At 37.6% G+C, this 13,485-nt stretch overlaps 2 protein-coding genes across 4 annotated transcripts; one reads left to right on the top strand and one right to left on the bottom strand.

The window, feature by feature from the left end:
- Nucleotides 1–346: 346 nt before the first annotated feature.
- Nucleotides 347–1,931, bottom strand: Blos4 (biogenesis of lysosome-related organelles complex 1 subunit 4). 2 transcript variants are annotated; one of them, XM_078196379.1, is made up of 4 exons: nucleotides 1,729–1,931; nucleotides 1,058–1,129; nucleotides 766–987; nucleotides 347–704 (listed from the first exon to the last, which is right to left on the bottom strand). In XM_078196379.1, the coding sequence occupies exons 1-4, from the start codon at nucleotides 1,807–1,809 to the stop codon at nucleotides 612–614; spliced, it is 468 nt and encodes a 155-aa protein (XP_078052505.1). In that variant the 5' UTR covers nucleotides 1,810–1,931; the 3' UTR covers nucleotides 347–611. The 2 variants fall into 2 exon arrangements, with proteins under 2 accessions (XP_078052505.1, XP_078052506.1); XM_078196380.1 differs by having other exon boundaries at nucleotides 1,734–1,918.
- Nucleotides 1,932–3,490: 1,559 nt separating this feature from the next.
- On the top strand, nucleotides 3,491–9,551 carry LOC144478246 (putative fatty acyl-CoA reductase CG5065). Of its 2 annotated transcripts, XM_078196000.1 has the most exons (9): nucleotides 3,492–3,738; nucleotides 6,439–6,646; nucleotides 6,973–7,170; nucleotides 7,316–7,512; nucleotides 7,596–7,705; nucleotides 7,785–7,980; nucleotides 8,062–8,301; nucleotides 8,381–8,638; nucleotides 8,734–9,551. In XM_078196000.1, the coding sequence occupies exons 2-9, from the start codon at nucleotides 6,449–6,451 to the stop codon at nucleotides 8,894–8,896; spliced, it is 1,560 nt and encodes a 519-aa protein (XP_078052126.1). In that variant the 5' UTR covers nucleotides 3,492–3,738; nucleotides 6,439–6,448; the 3' UTR covers nucleotides 8,897–9,551. The 2 variants fall into 2 exon arrangements, with proteins under 2 accessions (XP_078052125.1, XP_078052126.1); XM_078195999.1 differs by having other exon boundaries at nucleotides 3,491–3,738; nucleotides 7,785–8,301.
- The last annotated feature ends 3,934 nt before the right edge of the window (nucleotides 9,552–13,485 follow it).

The following is a 13,485-nucleotide window of genomic DNA, read 5'->3' as shown; positions in this document are numbered from 1 at the left end:
AATTATAAAATGTACATATAATCGACAACTAATCTTTCTAGTCTGTAGTTGTTAAGACTACAAAAATATACGTTTCTAGACGTATACTGATATATCGTTAAATGTCTCGAAAATATAATATACAGTTTAAAATTGCAAGAGTATGGAAACATAATGAATCTTTAAATTTCGAATAACTGAATCTTTCAATAGGCGAGGCAGATAGATCCGGCCCAAAAATATGGGATCAGTGGGGTAACTGGTCCACATGTTCCGTTACTTGTGGTATCGGAAAGATATCACGATGGAGGCATTGTATATCTGGAGGTTGTTTCATGGGCGAAAAAAAAGTTCAATTGAAAACGTGTACTCTTGCAGCTTGTTAATATTTTTCTGTAAACAAAATCGTTGTTGTCTATACAATATGCTTGCTTTACACATTAATCAAAAAAATAATTCCAAATCAATGCAATTAATACAGTTTTACCTTACATCTAAAATAAAAATATATAACGTTTTCTCTTGGCATTTCACTTTTTAAAAGATTAGCATTTCTTTTCAAGATTCAACAACAAACTTTTATCTATCCATCTAATTAATCGTTAAATTAATATTGTACTTTCGCGACTCAACTATTCACTGTTGAAATAATCATTTGTTCTGTATATCGTGGGTTGTTCATATACCGGTAATTTATTTGGTAACAAAGGTTCTTGACTTTTTTTCTGAAACACAATACAATTTAAAGACATCTGCTACTTTCTATTTAAAAAATGTGCTACTTACAAAAAATGACAAGGGGTTTAGCATTCCAAATAGTCCATCAGAAATCCCTAATTCAGCTTCTGCATTTTCAACTGCAGCCTCTAAACTAGTTAGATTTACATTAGCCATTGCTATAACATGCTCTAGGGCATCTATACGTCTACAAAGGTTTGCAATTTCTGGTTGTATATCCTCTAATTTTGGAATCTGTTGATCGATGCATTGCGTTCCTTCATTTTGAACCTTTCAACAAAAGATATAACATGTCTACAATAAATTTAACAAGACATTTTGTCCTACTACTATATCTAACCTTAGTAAGGTAGCCTTCAAATAGTTTTAAGACATTCCGTAAATTGAAGATCTTATGTTGTAAGTGATCCATCTGCAACAGAAACATTTGTTTTGTTTTATGTACAAAGAATGCAAGAAGTATGAGCACATTCATTCTCTTAGGATTACCTCCTGCAAAGTGTAACTTATTGATGTCATATATACTTTTTAATGCTTCACTACAAATAGGAAGAATATTTTCAAGATATAAGAAAAAAAAAGTAAAAAAAATTCAAATTTCATAGTAAAAAATGTATTTGCATACTACTGTTTGTATAGAAGCGTACATCGAGGAGAGTCGCGTTATAAGAGCAACGAGAAAACCTTCGGAAGGTATTAGAATGGTTTTCTAATTGTAGGAATAGTATTATTCTCTCCTGTTGCATTTCCCTACAGATTTTTACAAATGTAAACTTTTTCTCTTTATCTAAAAATTGTTATTTTTGTATGCAATGGAGAACTACGAACTGTAGGTAACATTAGCTATGAGAAGTTGTCTCCACAAAAACTGAATATGCAAATATATTTTTAATTCCGCTTGTACTTCAAAATACGAAAACTTCTTTTTGAACATGTGAAATGCAATACAAGAACTTGTATCAATATCATTTATGGATTGTTTATAGAGGTTATGTAAGACATAATACTCGCTTTACAATATAAATCCAAGTTTGCATAATTCGCATAGTCCTTTGCCAATTCTTCGACTAGAGCGGTAGTATGTGAGGACATTTTTCTCGATGTTTTATAACAATTTATCAAAACTTCAGATTATATTTAGACATGGTTTATCTTCGTTGAATAAACGTCATCGCCGCCATTTTCTTTACACTATTTCCAGCGGATTTTTAGTGTAGCTATACAACATTACATACGTTATAAGATTTTGATAAATTATTTGGAATTTCTTAAATTTATTATTTGCATAATTAGAAATTGGAATGAATAAAAAATTTATTATTTTTGTTATATACGCACATGTTTATATTTTAAACATTTTACCGTATGTTCAGGGATGACAAACTTTATGTATTGCAAACATCATTGTTCCATTACAGTGTACAGTACATGACAATACGTAAAAAGAATAATGGTTTTTAATTGTTATTAAATTCTATATCGCGCTTCAATTTAAATTTATAAGTTGTATTATATAGATTTAGCGAATAATAGAACGCATGGTTTTGTATATTTCGAGTCAATTGCCGTGACGTTTCGAGGAAGCTACTCTACATACACTTGCTTGCGCAAAAGATGCTAATTATCCGTAAGTTTAGGAGATTCTTTTGAAGACGAGCCGACGCGTTGCAACGCAACCGACGGGCATAATTATCTCGACAGATGCTGTAAAACGATTAAAATTTGATTGTATGTGCGTGTATAGAGAGCACATTTAAAAACAAAAAAAAAAGGAAAATGTAGTGGAATAGTTATACTAAGTAATAAACTATAGCGATGATGTGTACTAATGATCGAAGAGCGACAATCTCGTGATAAAACCGAACAATATACATATAATTCGAAAGAGGTCGGCGAACTATAATGTGCATCAACTTTACGTAATGTTGTTTGCGCAATGAAAGTTTATGGGGTACCGCGGTAAAGTGGTACCAGTGCCGGTCGCCGGTAAAAGCAATGCTAGAGACTAGAGACTCTCGTGCAAGAGTTTAGCGATAGAAATAAACGTACATTCGTTGTTTTAATCTAGCTTCTAACGCAATGTTTTCGATGTATTCTCGAAAGGCTCAACACTTTCAGCTTTTTTGCAGATTGTCTTTTTTTTACTTTCCCGTTCCCGAGAGTATAGGTGCGCTTCCTTATTAATGGAACATCACTGTTTCATACAAATTAAGACTACCTGACTCAGCTGAAAATTATTGTAGAAAGATGCATCTTCTTCATTTGTTTCTTTGGTAGCCACTTTAGGATTTGATCTGCACACCTCGATAGAATAGAGATCGAGCTTTAGATTAAATTTGTTCGATTCGAACGAATCACGGGTTCCACCGTTTCACGTTCCATGTTTAATATTCCACACGTGTATGCTTTTTTCGTCAAAGTGGAGTAGATTGTCAACAAAAAGAGTTGTATACATGAATTTTATATTTGTTGAAAACAAGCTCACTTTAAATAGCCATAGTAATTGCGGAAACTTTAACGAAGGATAAATTTTAATGTGTATCAAGTTTATGTGATAGAAATGCTGTGAGAAGTAGCATCGGAATGAAAAGAAGAAGGAGCAGAATAGGAAGAAAAAGATGAAGATGCTGGTAATACTGATGATGACGACTATAAAGTATAAGAGTAACAATACAAATAAGAATGACAAAAAGAAGGAAAAGAACAAGAAAAAAACAAGGAGGAAGAGCAAGAAAGTTGTGAACAGGTGGGGAGACAACGTTATTTCGCTGGATAGAACTGTTGCGCGAACCACGGTGGAGCTCAGTGGGTTCGAGCGCGCGGTTCGTGATTCTTTCTCTCCTTCGGCACGACAGATTCTGCACACTCGATACATTCAGCAAATCCAGCACGTTCTCTTCACTCAGCTCAGCCAAATTCGGTTAATGAGACTGAATATTAACACCAATCAAAGTTGTCAATAACTTCAAATCGACGACTCGCATTCTAATCTATTTTCCTCTGGTGAACTATTAGCTACAGGTAAGTCCGTTGTCAAGTTTTAACGCTAAAGCATTCCGCTAGCCGTGCAATTTCAATCAACATAACGTATGCACGCCTCTTGTAGACGCGACGATGCGATTATCAATTAGACTTTATGATATGTATGATATCTATATCTTGGGAGTGAGTTGTTTCGTAGATACAGAAAGGATAATAGAGATGTTGAGCGGGACGTTCGAACTGTTCAAGTCGAAACACGTCAATGATGCCGCGCATAGTGTCCGGTCACTTAAAACGAATCAACAAAACAAGCACCGCAGCGACGTTCGATACCCATTTTTCAATAGTTCGCTAACGGTGCCGAGTCATTATTGACAACAAAACCTTTTACCTTCTTTTTCATAATTTTTCACTAATGTAGCTTAGATCAAATGTGACTCTGCATCCGCGCTCTAATCATCCGCTTTAAGACTGTTAAAGTATAAGTTAGTGGTACCACCTCTAAAAGTGCCTTATCCCGAGGATTTGGGCTCATTTCGTGCTGTCGTAATCGTTCCCAGAGTGTTAATGTCAAATCTGAAACGTACACCTGTTTTCACGCAAGTATCGTGAACAACGAATCCGTCGAATCCTTTACTACTGCCCTCCACAAGGTGCACTGCCGCTTTCCATTTCATTCCCATATAATTTTCTTCAACAACTGCAGCTTCATAGGAAAAGCATCGATAAAACCTTAACTTGAATAAATCGAATTTATTCGTTTATGTATCAACATCGGTAATATATGTCGATATCGTTTCTCGGAACTGTCATCTTCGATTAAACGTAGTAATTATGATTGCTGATCGGTAGTTTGTAGTTTTCAATACAGTTTGAATATTTTTTGTGCGGTTTTCCTATAGTGGTTCAAGACGCAGACATGCAATAGACATAGCACGTTTCTAAATGTAATTACATAATATGCTTTTGTAGAATTACTGGTATACGTGTGTGTACATATTGTGTATACATACACAGCCGTGTGCGGTGTTCTAACTCGTATTCGCGTATTCGTAATATGTATCGGCGCGAATTTCCTTTCACTTGATTCTTATCTTCTTTCTCCGGCTTTTTACTAAATCAGTTACTTTTAGCGGATACTATCTGCCAGATAGAGCGAGTTCAATTGATCAGAATGATACGCTACAATTTAAATATGTATACAATATTAAAATGCTCAGTTTCTGTCGCAAAAATTTACGTCAAGTCATGCCCTTTTCACAACTATTACAGACATTATTACGCACACGCAGATGCCACGGCGCATTAGCGTAAACACATTAATCATTCAATGAATTTTCAAAGTGAAATTAAGAATGCGATGATAATTTGCTCCGTTTACGCAAAACGTAACAATGGTTAATTAGCTTCACTCGATACTTTCTTCCGTTACGCTTTTGATTTGACCGAAGCGAACTTTGTAACTTGATGCAAAATGTTGCAGTTCTTACACAGAAACTTGGATGATTATCTTATGGAAACTCGATCATGGACAGGCTAAGCCAGCCAGTCAGCCAATCTGTCTATTAGAATGATATAACGTTGCATCAATCGTTACTGAATCGTAAAAGGTGACGAGAACCAGTTTGGTGTTACAACACATCAATTTTTTCACAAGATGTCAAGTGATTTTGCTCTCGACTCCCAAGACTGGAATGCATCTAGGTTCACTGTTCAAATTTCTATTCGCTTATCTTCCCTACTCCATCACTTTCTATTTTGGTCTCGACTGTGACAACGGCGGCGAATCAACGGGTCCACTATTTTAATTGTTACTTTATTGTTCATCCATCGACAACAATGACTGTGACATCGACTCTAGTCATTTGGATCTTAATTAGAGGAGTGTTTTTCGTTTCTCAAAGAGCGTCTTACCCTTAGACTATTAAAATAATCCAAATAATCGAATGCTTCTTTAGAAAACCGAGGAACGCTTTCACTGGTTATTCAGTACCGGCTGACCAATATTACGAAAAGTGAAAAAAGGAGAATCTTAAGTTGGATATGGTCCGCGAACTTTAGAAATCAACGTGACTGATGTTTCGCAACAAAGAACGCTTTTTAATCGTCCATTCATCTGTCCCTTGATTGCAACTAGCACACGTAGACGTACAACATAATTAGCACACTGACGAGATGTTGCAATCGAACAGCCTATAACGATTGGTCGAGTACCTTTACTCAAATGGACCTCGATTTATTAGCGTATTTGTACCACAGCATTTTTATTTCTCCTTGAACTTTGTCTTCTACATATGTACTAGCTACATACTAGCAAGTATCTTGCTCGTAAGTATGCCGAAACCCCCAGCTTCTCGAACGGCGTTGAGCTAAGAGTTCTCAAGACTATTCTGTAGCTATTGTTCATAACGAATTCCAAACTGTTCAAGAATCAAAATAAAGAAGAATGAGAGATGTGCGATGAGTCTGAATGATGCCAAATGGTTCACTCAGGGATGGGATTGCAAACTCAAACATTATCAGATGTCTGTATCGGAAGGGTAGCGAATTTGGAAAGCTGTTAATTTTGTATCATGTTAGTGGGATAACATTGTTTGTTGCACAACGTGCACGTATTTCCCGTATCTTCGTTGTCTCTGATTTCTTCCAAATAATACAGAGGGTCTATTCTTCGTGCAATTCCGTTTCCGCTTCGAGCTTCCGTTTCGCTACGAGTCTTTTGTTTGTTTTTTGTTCTAGGATCCCAAGTATGGGCGAGTTAACCGAGATACAGTCATTTTACAAGGGAAAGAACCTTTTTATAACCGGAGGAACCGGTTTCATGGGAAAAGTACTCATCGAGAAGTTACTTTACAGTTGCACTGATGTAAATAAGATTTACGTTTTGATAAGATCGAAGAAAGGTCGGTCTCCTGAAATTCGTGTCGATGAAATGTTCAAATTACCGGTAAGTAGATCTCTCTTTCTGGTTATTTACACTTGTTTCGGACGTCTATATTATTATATCGTTACACGTACATCTATAATAATGTCTAAACAGTCTAAACTATCTATATTCGATATTAGGCATTCATGTTCTACATTCTACATCATGGTATATTATGCCACGCGCCACCCGTCGATAGTGCATACTGCAGTTATACCTTCACTTTTTTTCTAATCGAGAAACGAGTAAAAGTATATTACGCATGCATATGTAATAGGGACTAAGAACTGTAATCAAGGAGGAAAGTCAACGATACGAGCATTTAACCCAACTCGTATCAATTACAGATGTTCGAAAGAATAAGAAATCAGAAGCCACAAACAATGAAAAAAGTGGTGGCGTTGAGCGGAGATGTATCCCTCGACCATTTAGGATTGACCGAAGCGCAACTGGAAATGTTAATGGATGAAATCGATGTGGTGTTTCATTGCGCAGCTACGCTCAGATTAGAGGCCAAGTTGACCGATGCTATTGAAATGAACACGGTAAACATTTTCCCTTAGAAGTGAACTTTCCTTTCGAATCCCCGCATACGCACACTCTAGATTTCTTCAAGTTGAAATCCCCATTAATCGCGCACGATGCGACGTCGCGTACGACGTTAATACTTTATTCAAATTTGTTCTCTAGATTGGAACGAGAAGAGTGCTGGATCTGGCAAAAAAGATGAAGCGTCTGAAGTCGTTTGTCCACTTGAGTACTGCATTTTGTCACCCTGACATGGATGAACTTGGGGAAAGGGTATACGACGCTCCGGACGATCCCAACAAAGTTATGGATCTGGTACAGTGGATGGACGAAACTTCCATTAATCTCATCACGCCAAGGTAATTCACAAAAAGATTTATCCCCGTTCCACAATTGATTAATTGACACTCAAGCCACGTATTATCGTTATTCGTTGTTTTAGGTTGTTGGATAAACATCCAAACACTTACACGTACTCGAAGCGGTTAGCCGAGAAATTGGTATCCAACGAGTATCAGAACTTACCGTGCTGCATCGCCAGACCATCGATAGGTACGCGTATTACAGCTATCATTGTCATCGATAGGCGATTGTTATTTATAGTTTAATAATAATATCGTCGATTATACAGTAACTCCAGCTGGGAGTGAACCGCTGAGTGGATGGGTAGATAACTTGAATGGTCCAGTCGGTCTGTTGGTGGCGGCGGGGAAAGGAGTAATAAGGTCGATGCACTGTAACGCGGGTTACCACGCCGAGGTGGTACCCGTCGATCTAGCGATCAACGCGTTGATCTCGATTGCCCATAAGACGGCCATCTCCGGAAAGTACGTCAAATTTCGATCAGAGTTTCCTTTTTCATTTTCTTCCCCTTTCTCTTTGTCTACGTACAATTCCACTTGTCTTAGGTCAAAAAATATACCAGTGTACAATATCACGCAAAGTGGCGTATTGCCGATCACTTGGGGAGAAATTGTAGAGAAGGGTAAGAAGCTCGGCCACATGTATCCTTTCGAAGGACAAATTTGGTACCCGGACGGCGACATACGCAGCAGCAAGCTAATACACAACATCTTCGTTTTATTTTTCCATATCATTCCGGCTTATCTGATCGACTTTCTTATGTTGATATTTCAACAGAAAAGATTGTGAGTACCGGAATTGAAATTTTGTCCTTCGTTCTTATCTTTCTTCTTTCTAATCGTTTCGCGTCGTTTGTTTGCTCAGCATGGTTCGAATTCAAAAGCGAATCTCGGACGGATTGGAAGTGTTACAGTATTTCACGACCAAGGAATGGATTTTCCACAATACAAATCTGTTGATCATGTGGGGTGAAATGAGTCCCAAAGACAAGGAAATATTCCAGATAGATTTTCTGCAGATCAACCTCGAGGAGTACATGAAAAATTGTATTCTAGGAGCCCGGCAGTACTGTATGAAAGAAAATTTGTCTACCATACCGAAAGCTCGCAGACATCAAGCAGTGTACGTATGCAATAACTATACTCAGACGTGTCTACGTACACGTTGCCCAGTGTAGTTCTTTTAGATGGACGTACAAGCATTACTTTGTTTTACAGAATGTACATTGTACACTTGATCGCTGTGTACTCGTTCCGATTTGGACTGTTTTACTTGGTTTACAAGAACGTTTCGTTTGTCAGACTTTGCGTGGATAGTCTTATACAGTATATCACGGCGTTGCCTGTTATGGGTGGAGCGATTTGGAGGATTCGACAGTGAAAATACATTGGAATCGGAGATACTTTCAGGTTGATCCATCGCCGTTTCGATCCATCACCGTAATCGTGTGTGTTATTGGGAGAAAAGTAGTATGAGCAACAGTTGCAGTTTTGGTAACGGTAGTGATGACTGCTTTGCTCGCGAACAAGTAGGCCAAGGCGATTGGATCAACTTCGAAACGATTTCGTCCTTCAAGGACGTTCCTCGGCTACCGATACTTTTACCATCGAATCATTGGAAAATTTATCGTTTCGAATTTAACGTTACGTTGTACATTTTCGTTCAGTCTACGCGGCGATCGATGGCGGACGTGTAATCACGAAAACCAATAACCTGTAAGTAAACTGTATACTTTAAGCTCTATAAATCCTATGTAAATCCTATGTAAATCTTAAGCTGTAACAGAAGCGATTCAATTTCCATACCTGAATTCTGAAAAGGACCGAATCGTAGTTTTGTATATGTATAGGTGGGTATGTCGGGGATTTAGGTGAAAATTTGTTGAACTAATAAATCGTGGTGTTTTATGCGCGGTTTCAGTCACTTTACTAGTCTAAGCAACAATTTATGTACCTACATTTATTCAACGATGCAGCTGTCCATCGCGATGCATCGATGAGTTCATTTATAGAAATAAAGACACATGTTTTTTTTTTCTCAAGCTTCTTATTTTCACCTCTCGATCGCGCTCAACTTACCAAACGGGTCTCTTCAAGCCTGAAACATATACTTTCTCCAACCGCCCAAGTCAATATTGTTGCCGATCCGTAATTATGATGCAACGATCGCCGAAGTATGCACTTTCTTGAAACATCGGACACGGATTAAAGCCTTACTCGTAGCAATAGTATCCCGGGATCGTAATTCGTAAACTCATAAACTGAAAATCGTAAATCGCAAATCGTAAATTGTAAACCGTAAACCGTAAATTGTAACAGTAAACGTAACTTTAACCGTAAGAGAACAATATATAGCATCGTCGTTGTTGCAACGTGATTGATACGAAAGCCAACGCGTTTCCGTTTTCAGTATAACCTCGAGTATCCGCCAACAAATTAAAAAAATTAAATAATTGTTTTATCTACGCTTTAACTCCGAAAAAAGTAAATGCTCGAATTCATGAAAATACGAGTTTGTGGAATACGATATTCCGAGTGTGAACCCTCCGCCAGTGACCGCCGTTCGAGCTCTTGGCTTTGACCAATATATTGTTAGGACATAGGAAAAAATAACACAATAAATTGTTGAAACGAAACAATGTTTTTTATTATACATTTCACTGTTTACACATATTACATAAAATTGTCGCCCGTTTTCCTTGCTTCACGTGTAGCGGTATCGTCGAAGCGAACATACCTTAGTATATCCGTAAATCTATCTCTAGACATTACAGCAGCATAAAATCTTCTTGAAAGTGCATCATCATCTTTCCACAAATCGCTTTTGCATTCTCGCTATTCTCTGAATCTCCCAATTAGCAATAATAGTCCGAAAAATGCATCCATTTCTATGCGGTCTACTGGTTTCCATTTCTTGTTCGATGGTATGCTCTCGCTCGCTTTTTTCTTTGTCCATAATATGATATCGTCGATTATTTCGTCATTGATAAATAAATGGAAGCACCCATCTTCTGTTTTTATATGTTCACTTTGTTTGGTAAGTGAACATTTGCGTGGAAGATTTTGCAATGTTGTAGTCTCCATTGGTGCAATATGTTGCCAATTACGACCAGATACCGCTACACTTTCTGCAGATTCTGCTGTATCTTCTTCATCCGAATCAGAATTTTGTTCTTCGGGTTCAGCATCGCTGTTAGATGCACTCCACCATCAGATGATTGTTCACAATTGTAGAGATCCTCTTCTTCAATCTCATTAATAAGAAATTGATCATTTTTTTGAGAGGTAGATATTTTACCAAGTAATAAACGATCATAACAATAACAAAGATAACCAGAATAATGGAAATAATGAATAATAAATTAGTAAATATATATAATAGAACCGGCATAGGAGGCGAAGGGTTAATTCGTCGACAAATTTCTTATCCAACGCTCTTGCTTTGACGTACTTTTTCGGTATTTCGTCGTGTTACATAAACTACAAGTATACTAACATCGCGCACCGCTTCACGTGCACGTGAGATGCAACAGGACTCAGTGCTCAGCGGCGATTACGGTGTCAGTTTTGCATGCAATTAAATGAAAACGATTCAGTGAAATGGGTATAGGGTAGGAGCAAGACTTGAAGAAATTCACACGTCAGTATCAACGCAATTTAACACAAACATGAAAAAAAAATGCTACACTGCATACCTTCTCGTTACCTACGGAACTGCTTCTGCGCTCTGCCGCACACTACCTTATCCATCTCTCCCTCACACAGATGTACCATGGCCCCACGTTCCTCATTGGTATTCCGTCATTTGCCTCAACGCGACTCCCATCTTACCAACATAGGCATCTGCAAAGAAATAGGTAATAGCGCGACTTATTATTCAATTATGTAGAAGAGACACAAATTCTTAACTCGAGTAAAAAACATAATCCACGTTTGATTCGTGCGACTAATTGTGTGGCCACAAGATTTCTGCAGCTCTGTTGACGCGATAACTTCTTCGATACCGTCACGATCAATTAGCGCGTTAATCGTCCATTTGTACCAAATTTAATAAGATCAGAGTAATTCAATTTATCGCATCGAAACTGAAACATGAGGTTTGTTATAGCGATTAATCCTGTAACCATTGATTAATATTCATCTGCAACTCTAGTCGATAAATATTAGCTAGTATTCGCTATACTTTGTGACAGACAGCAGCACGTTAAATACGTAATTAATACATACATGTCAAATACATGATTAATGTTTCTATGAATACGCTATAGTAGCATATGTTTCTATACAGGGGATCGCGAAAAGCAATTCATACATATTGACGTATAAATGATGCGCGATTAGAAGATAAGGAGATGAGAATTTCGGGAGCTAGGCGAGATCCGAGTTAGAAAAGAGCAACAGTTGTTAGTTCCAAATTGTGTATTAGGGTGGCGCTGAGAAATTTCAGACCTAACTTCCACCATATTATTGATCTACCCGGAAGCCTGGAATCCCCAAAGAACCACCTTTCAAAGAACCTTTCCCCGAAGAACTTTTTCAAGGACTTTTCGAAGAAGCGAACAAGTCCAGCCTGGTTTCTCGTATCAGTTCGATTTAATTGGCTGCGTGATTGTCGGCCAATATTACTTCATTGCTCTCCAAGTATACGTAGGGTATCACTTATTCATTTTATTCTTCCGTGCAAACCAAGTACGAACGCTTCGACCTTTGCGATCTATTTATTACTTAGTCGGTCGAAAAGAAGCTGGATAAATTTGGACGTTTTCTTAATCTATGTCTTCTCTAGAAGAATGCACAAACATAGTTTAACCTTTTGCGGTCGGCAGATTTCGCATTCGAGAGTATCAGTAGGTCGGAGCAAATCTAGCATTTCGCAGTTACTTTTTTTACAGAATTTAAAGTCAATAGATTATCGCTACCGGTCGGCACGTTCGCTAATCTAAGCGCAGTAAATTTTTTGAAAATGGTCACGAGGTATAGGAGATGATAGTGTTTTGCATTGTAGCGATTTTCAAAGGGTTCCGTTGCAGGGACATTGATTTTTATGACGATTTCAAAATGTCCCCACTGCGGGGACGTCGACTCCTACGACGATTTAAGAATGTCCCTGCAAGGGGAACACCGACCGTAAAGGGTTAACACTCGACTCGTACAATTTTCAGCGAATTTAGTCTATCTATTCGATTCGTAACAATCTGTATTTTGTATACTCTATAGTCTATAGTCACTACTCTATAGACTAGCTTCATCTTTATGTGGTCATGACGATACAGATATTTCAAAATATCTTAATGTAATGTCTCTCGAACACGATTATATTAAGTTTGACCTTGTTTCTGTTCATAAAATGATAAACGAATTGATAACCGTCCCTGATATGCTAAGTTTAATTTTGTAACTTCCTGTCTCTCCCGTAGGCACCAGCATCTCCTAAGAGAGGAAACTCGCCGGGCTCTATGGCCAACATAGTTTATATCGATGTAATTATTATCATCTGTCAATTATTTTTGTATTTCCGACACCCTCGAACGCAATTTACACTGTGCGCTGTCTAACTAAATTATTAATTTGATTATATTTAATTGTCTAACCTAAAAGATAGTTCAACCAGTTTAATTGATAAAACAATAATGACATCGTCCATAACTATTGTCAATACTACATGTCTCTATATACTATAGACCGGTAAAACAGCCACACGATATGTAGGATGACAAGAAGTCGAAGATTTCGGACTGAACGACATCCGTTTGCCAGCTATCGCGGCTGTCGCACTGTCCAACTACTAATTTCATCTTTTCTCTTGTGCCTTGGTATTTCCGTGTCAGTCGACGTGCTCCAGTTTTCTAGTTTCCTAGGTTTTCCTCAATTATTAATCTATGAAAGAAGGAAACGAGAAATATAAGAGTAAATTCGTTCGTTAGAAGCGTTACCCTCTTCAAAGAAATGTTTAAACACGTTGAAACGTTT

This window comes from Augochlora pura, chromosome 2, assembly GCF_028453695.1.
Source record: "Augochlora pura isolate Apur16 chromosome 2, APUR_v2.2.1, whole genome shotgun sequence".
In the NCBI taxonomy this organism is placed as follows: domain Eukaryota; kingdom Metazoa; phylum Arthropoda; class Insecta; order Hymenoptera; family Halictidae; genus Augochlora; species Augochlora pura.
The sequence above is the reverse complement of the archived record's forward strand: the minus strand, read 5'-3'. Positions and strand labels throughout refer to the sequence as shown.

Excerpts from the sequence above, each read along its gene's own strand:
- Blos4 (XM_078196379.1), bottom strand. The coding sequence starts at position 1,809 with ATGTCCTCACATACTACCGCTCTAGTCGAAGAATTGGCAAAGGACTAT. Across the intron at positions 1,130-1,728 it reads ACTTGGATTTATATTGTAAA|ATGGATCACTTACAACATAA; the intron begins GCGAGTATTATG and ends TTTCTGTTGCAG. Across the intron at positions 988-1,057 it reads TTGAAGGCTACCTTACTAAG|GTTCAAAATGAAGGAACGCA; the intron begins GTTAGATATAGT and ends TTTTGTTGAAAG.
- LOC144478246 (XM_078195999.1), top strand. The coding sequence starts at position 6,449 with ATGGGCGAGTTAACCGAGATACAGTCATTTTACAAGGGAAAGAACCTT. Across the intron at positions 7,706-7,784 it reads CATCGCCAGACCATCGATAG|TAACTCCAGCTGGGAGTGAA; the intron begins GTACGCGTATTA and ends TCGATTATACAG. Across the intron at positions 8,302-8,380 it reads ATATTTCAACAGAAAAGATT|CATGGTTCGAATTCAAAAGC; the intron begins GTGAGTACCGGA and ends TTGTTTGCTCAG.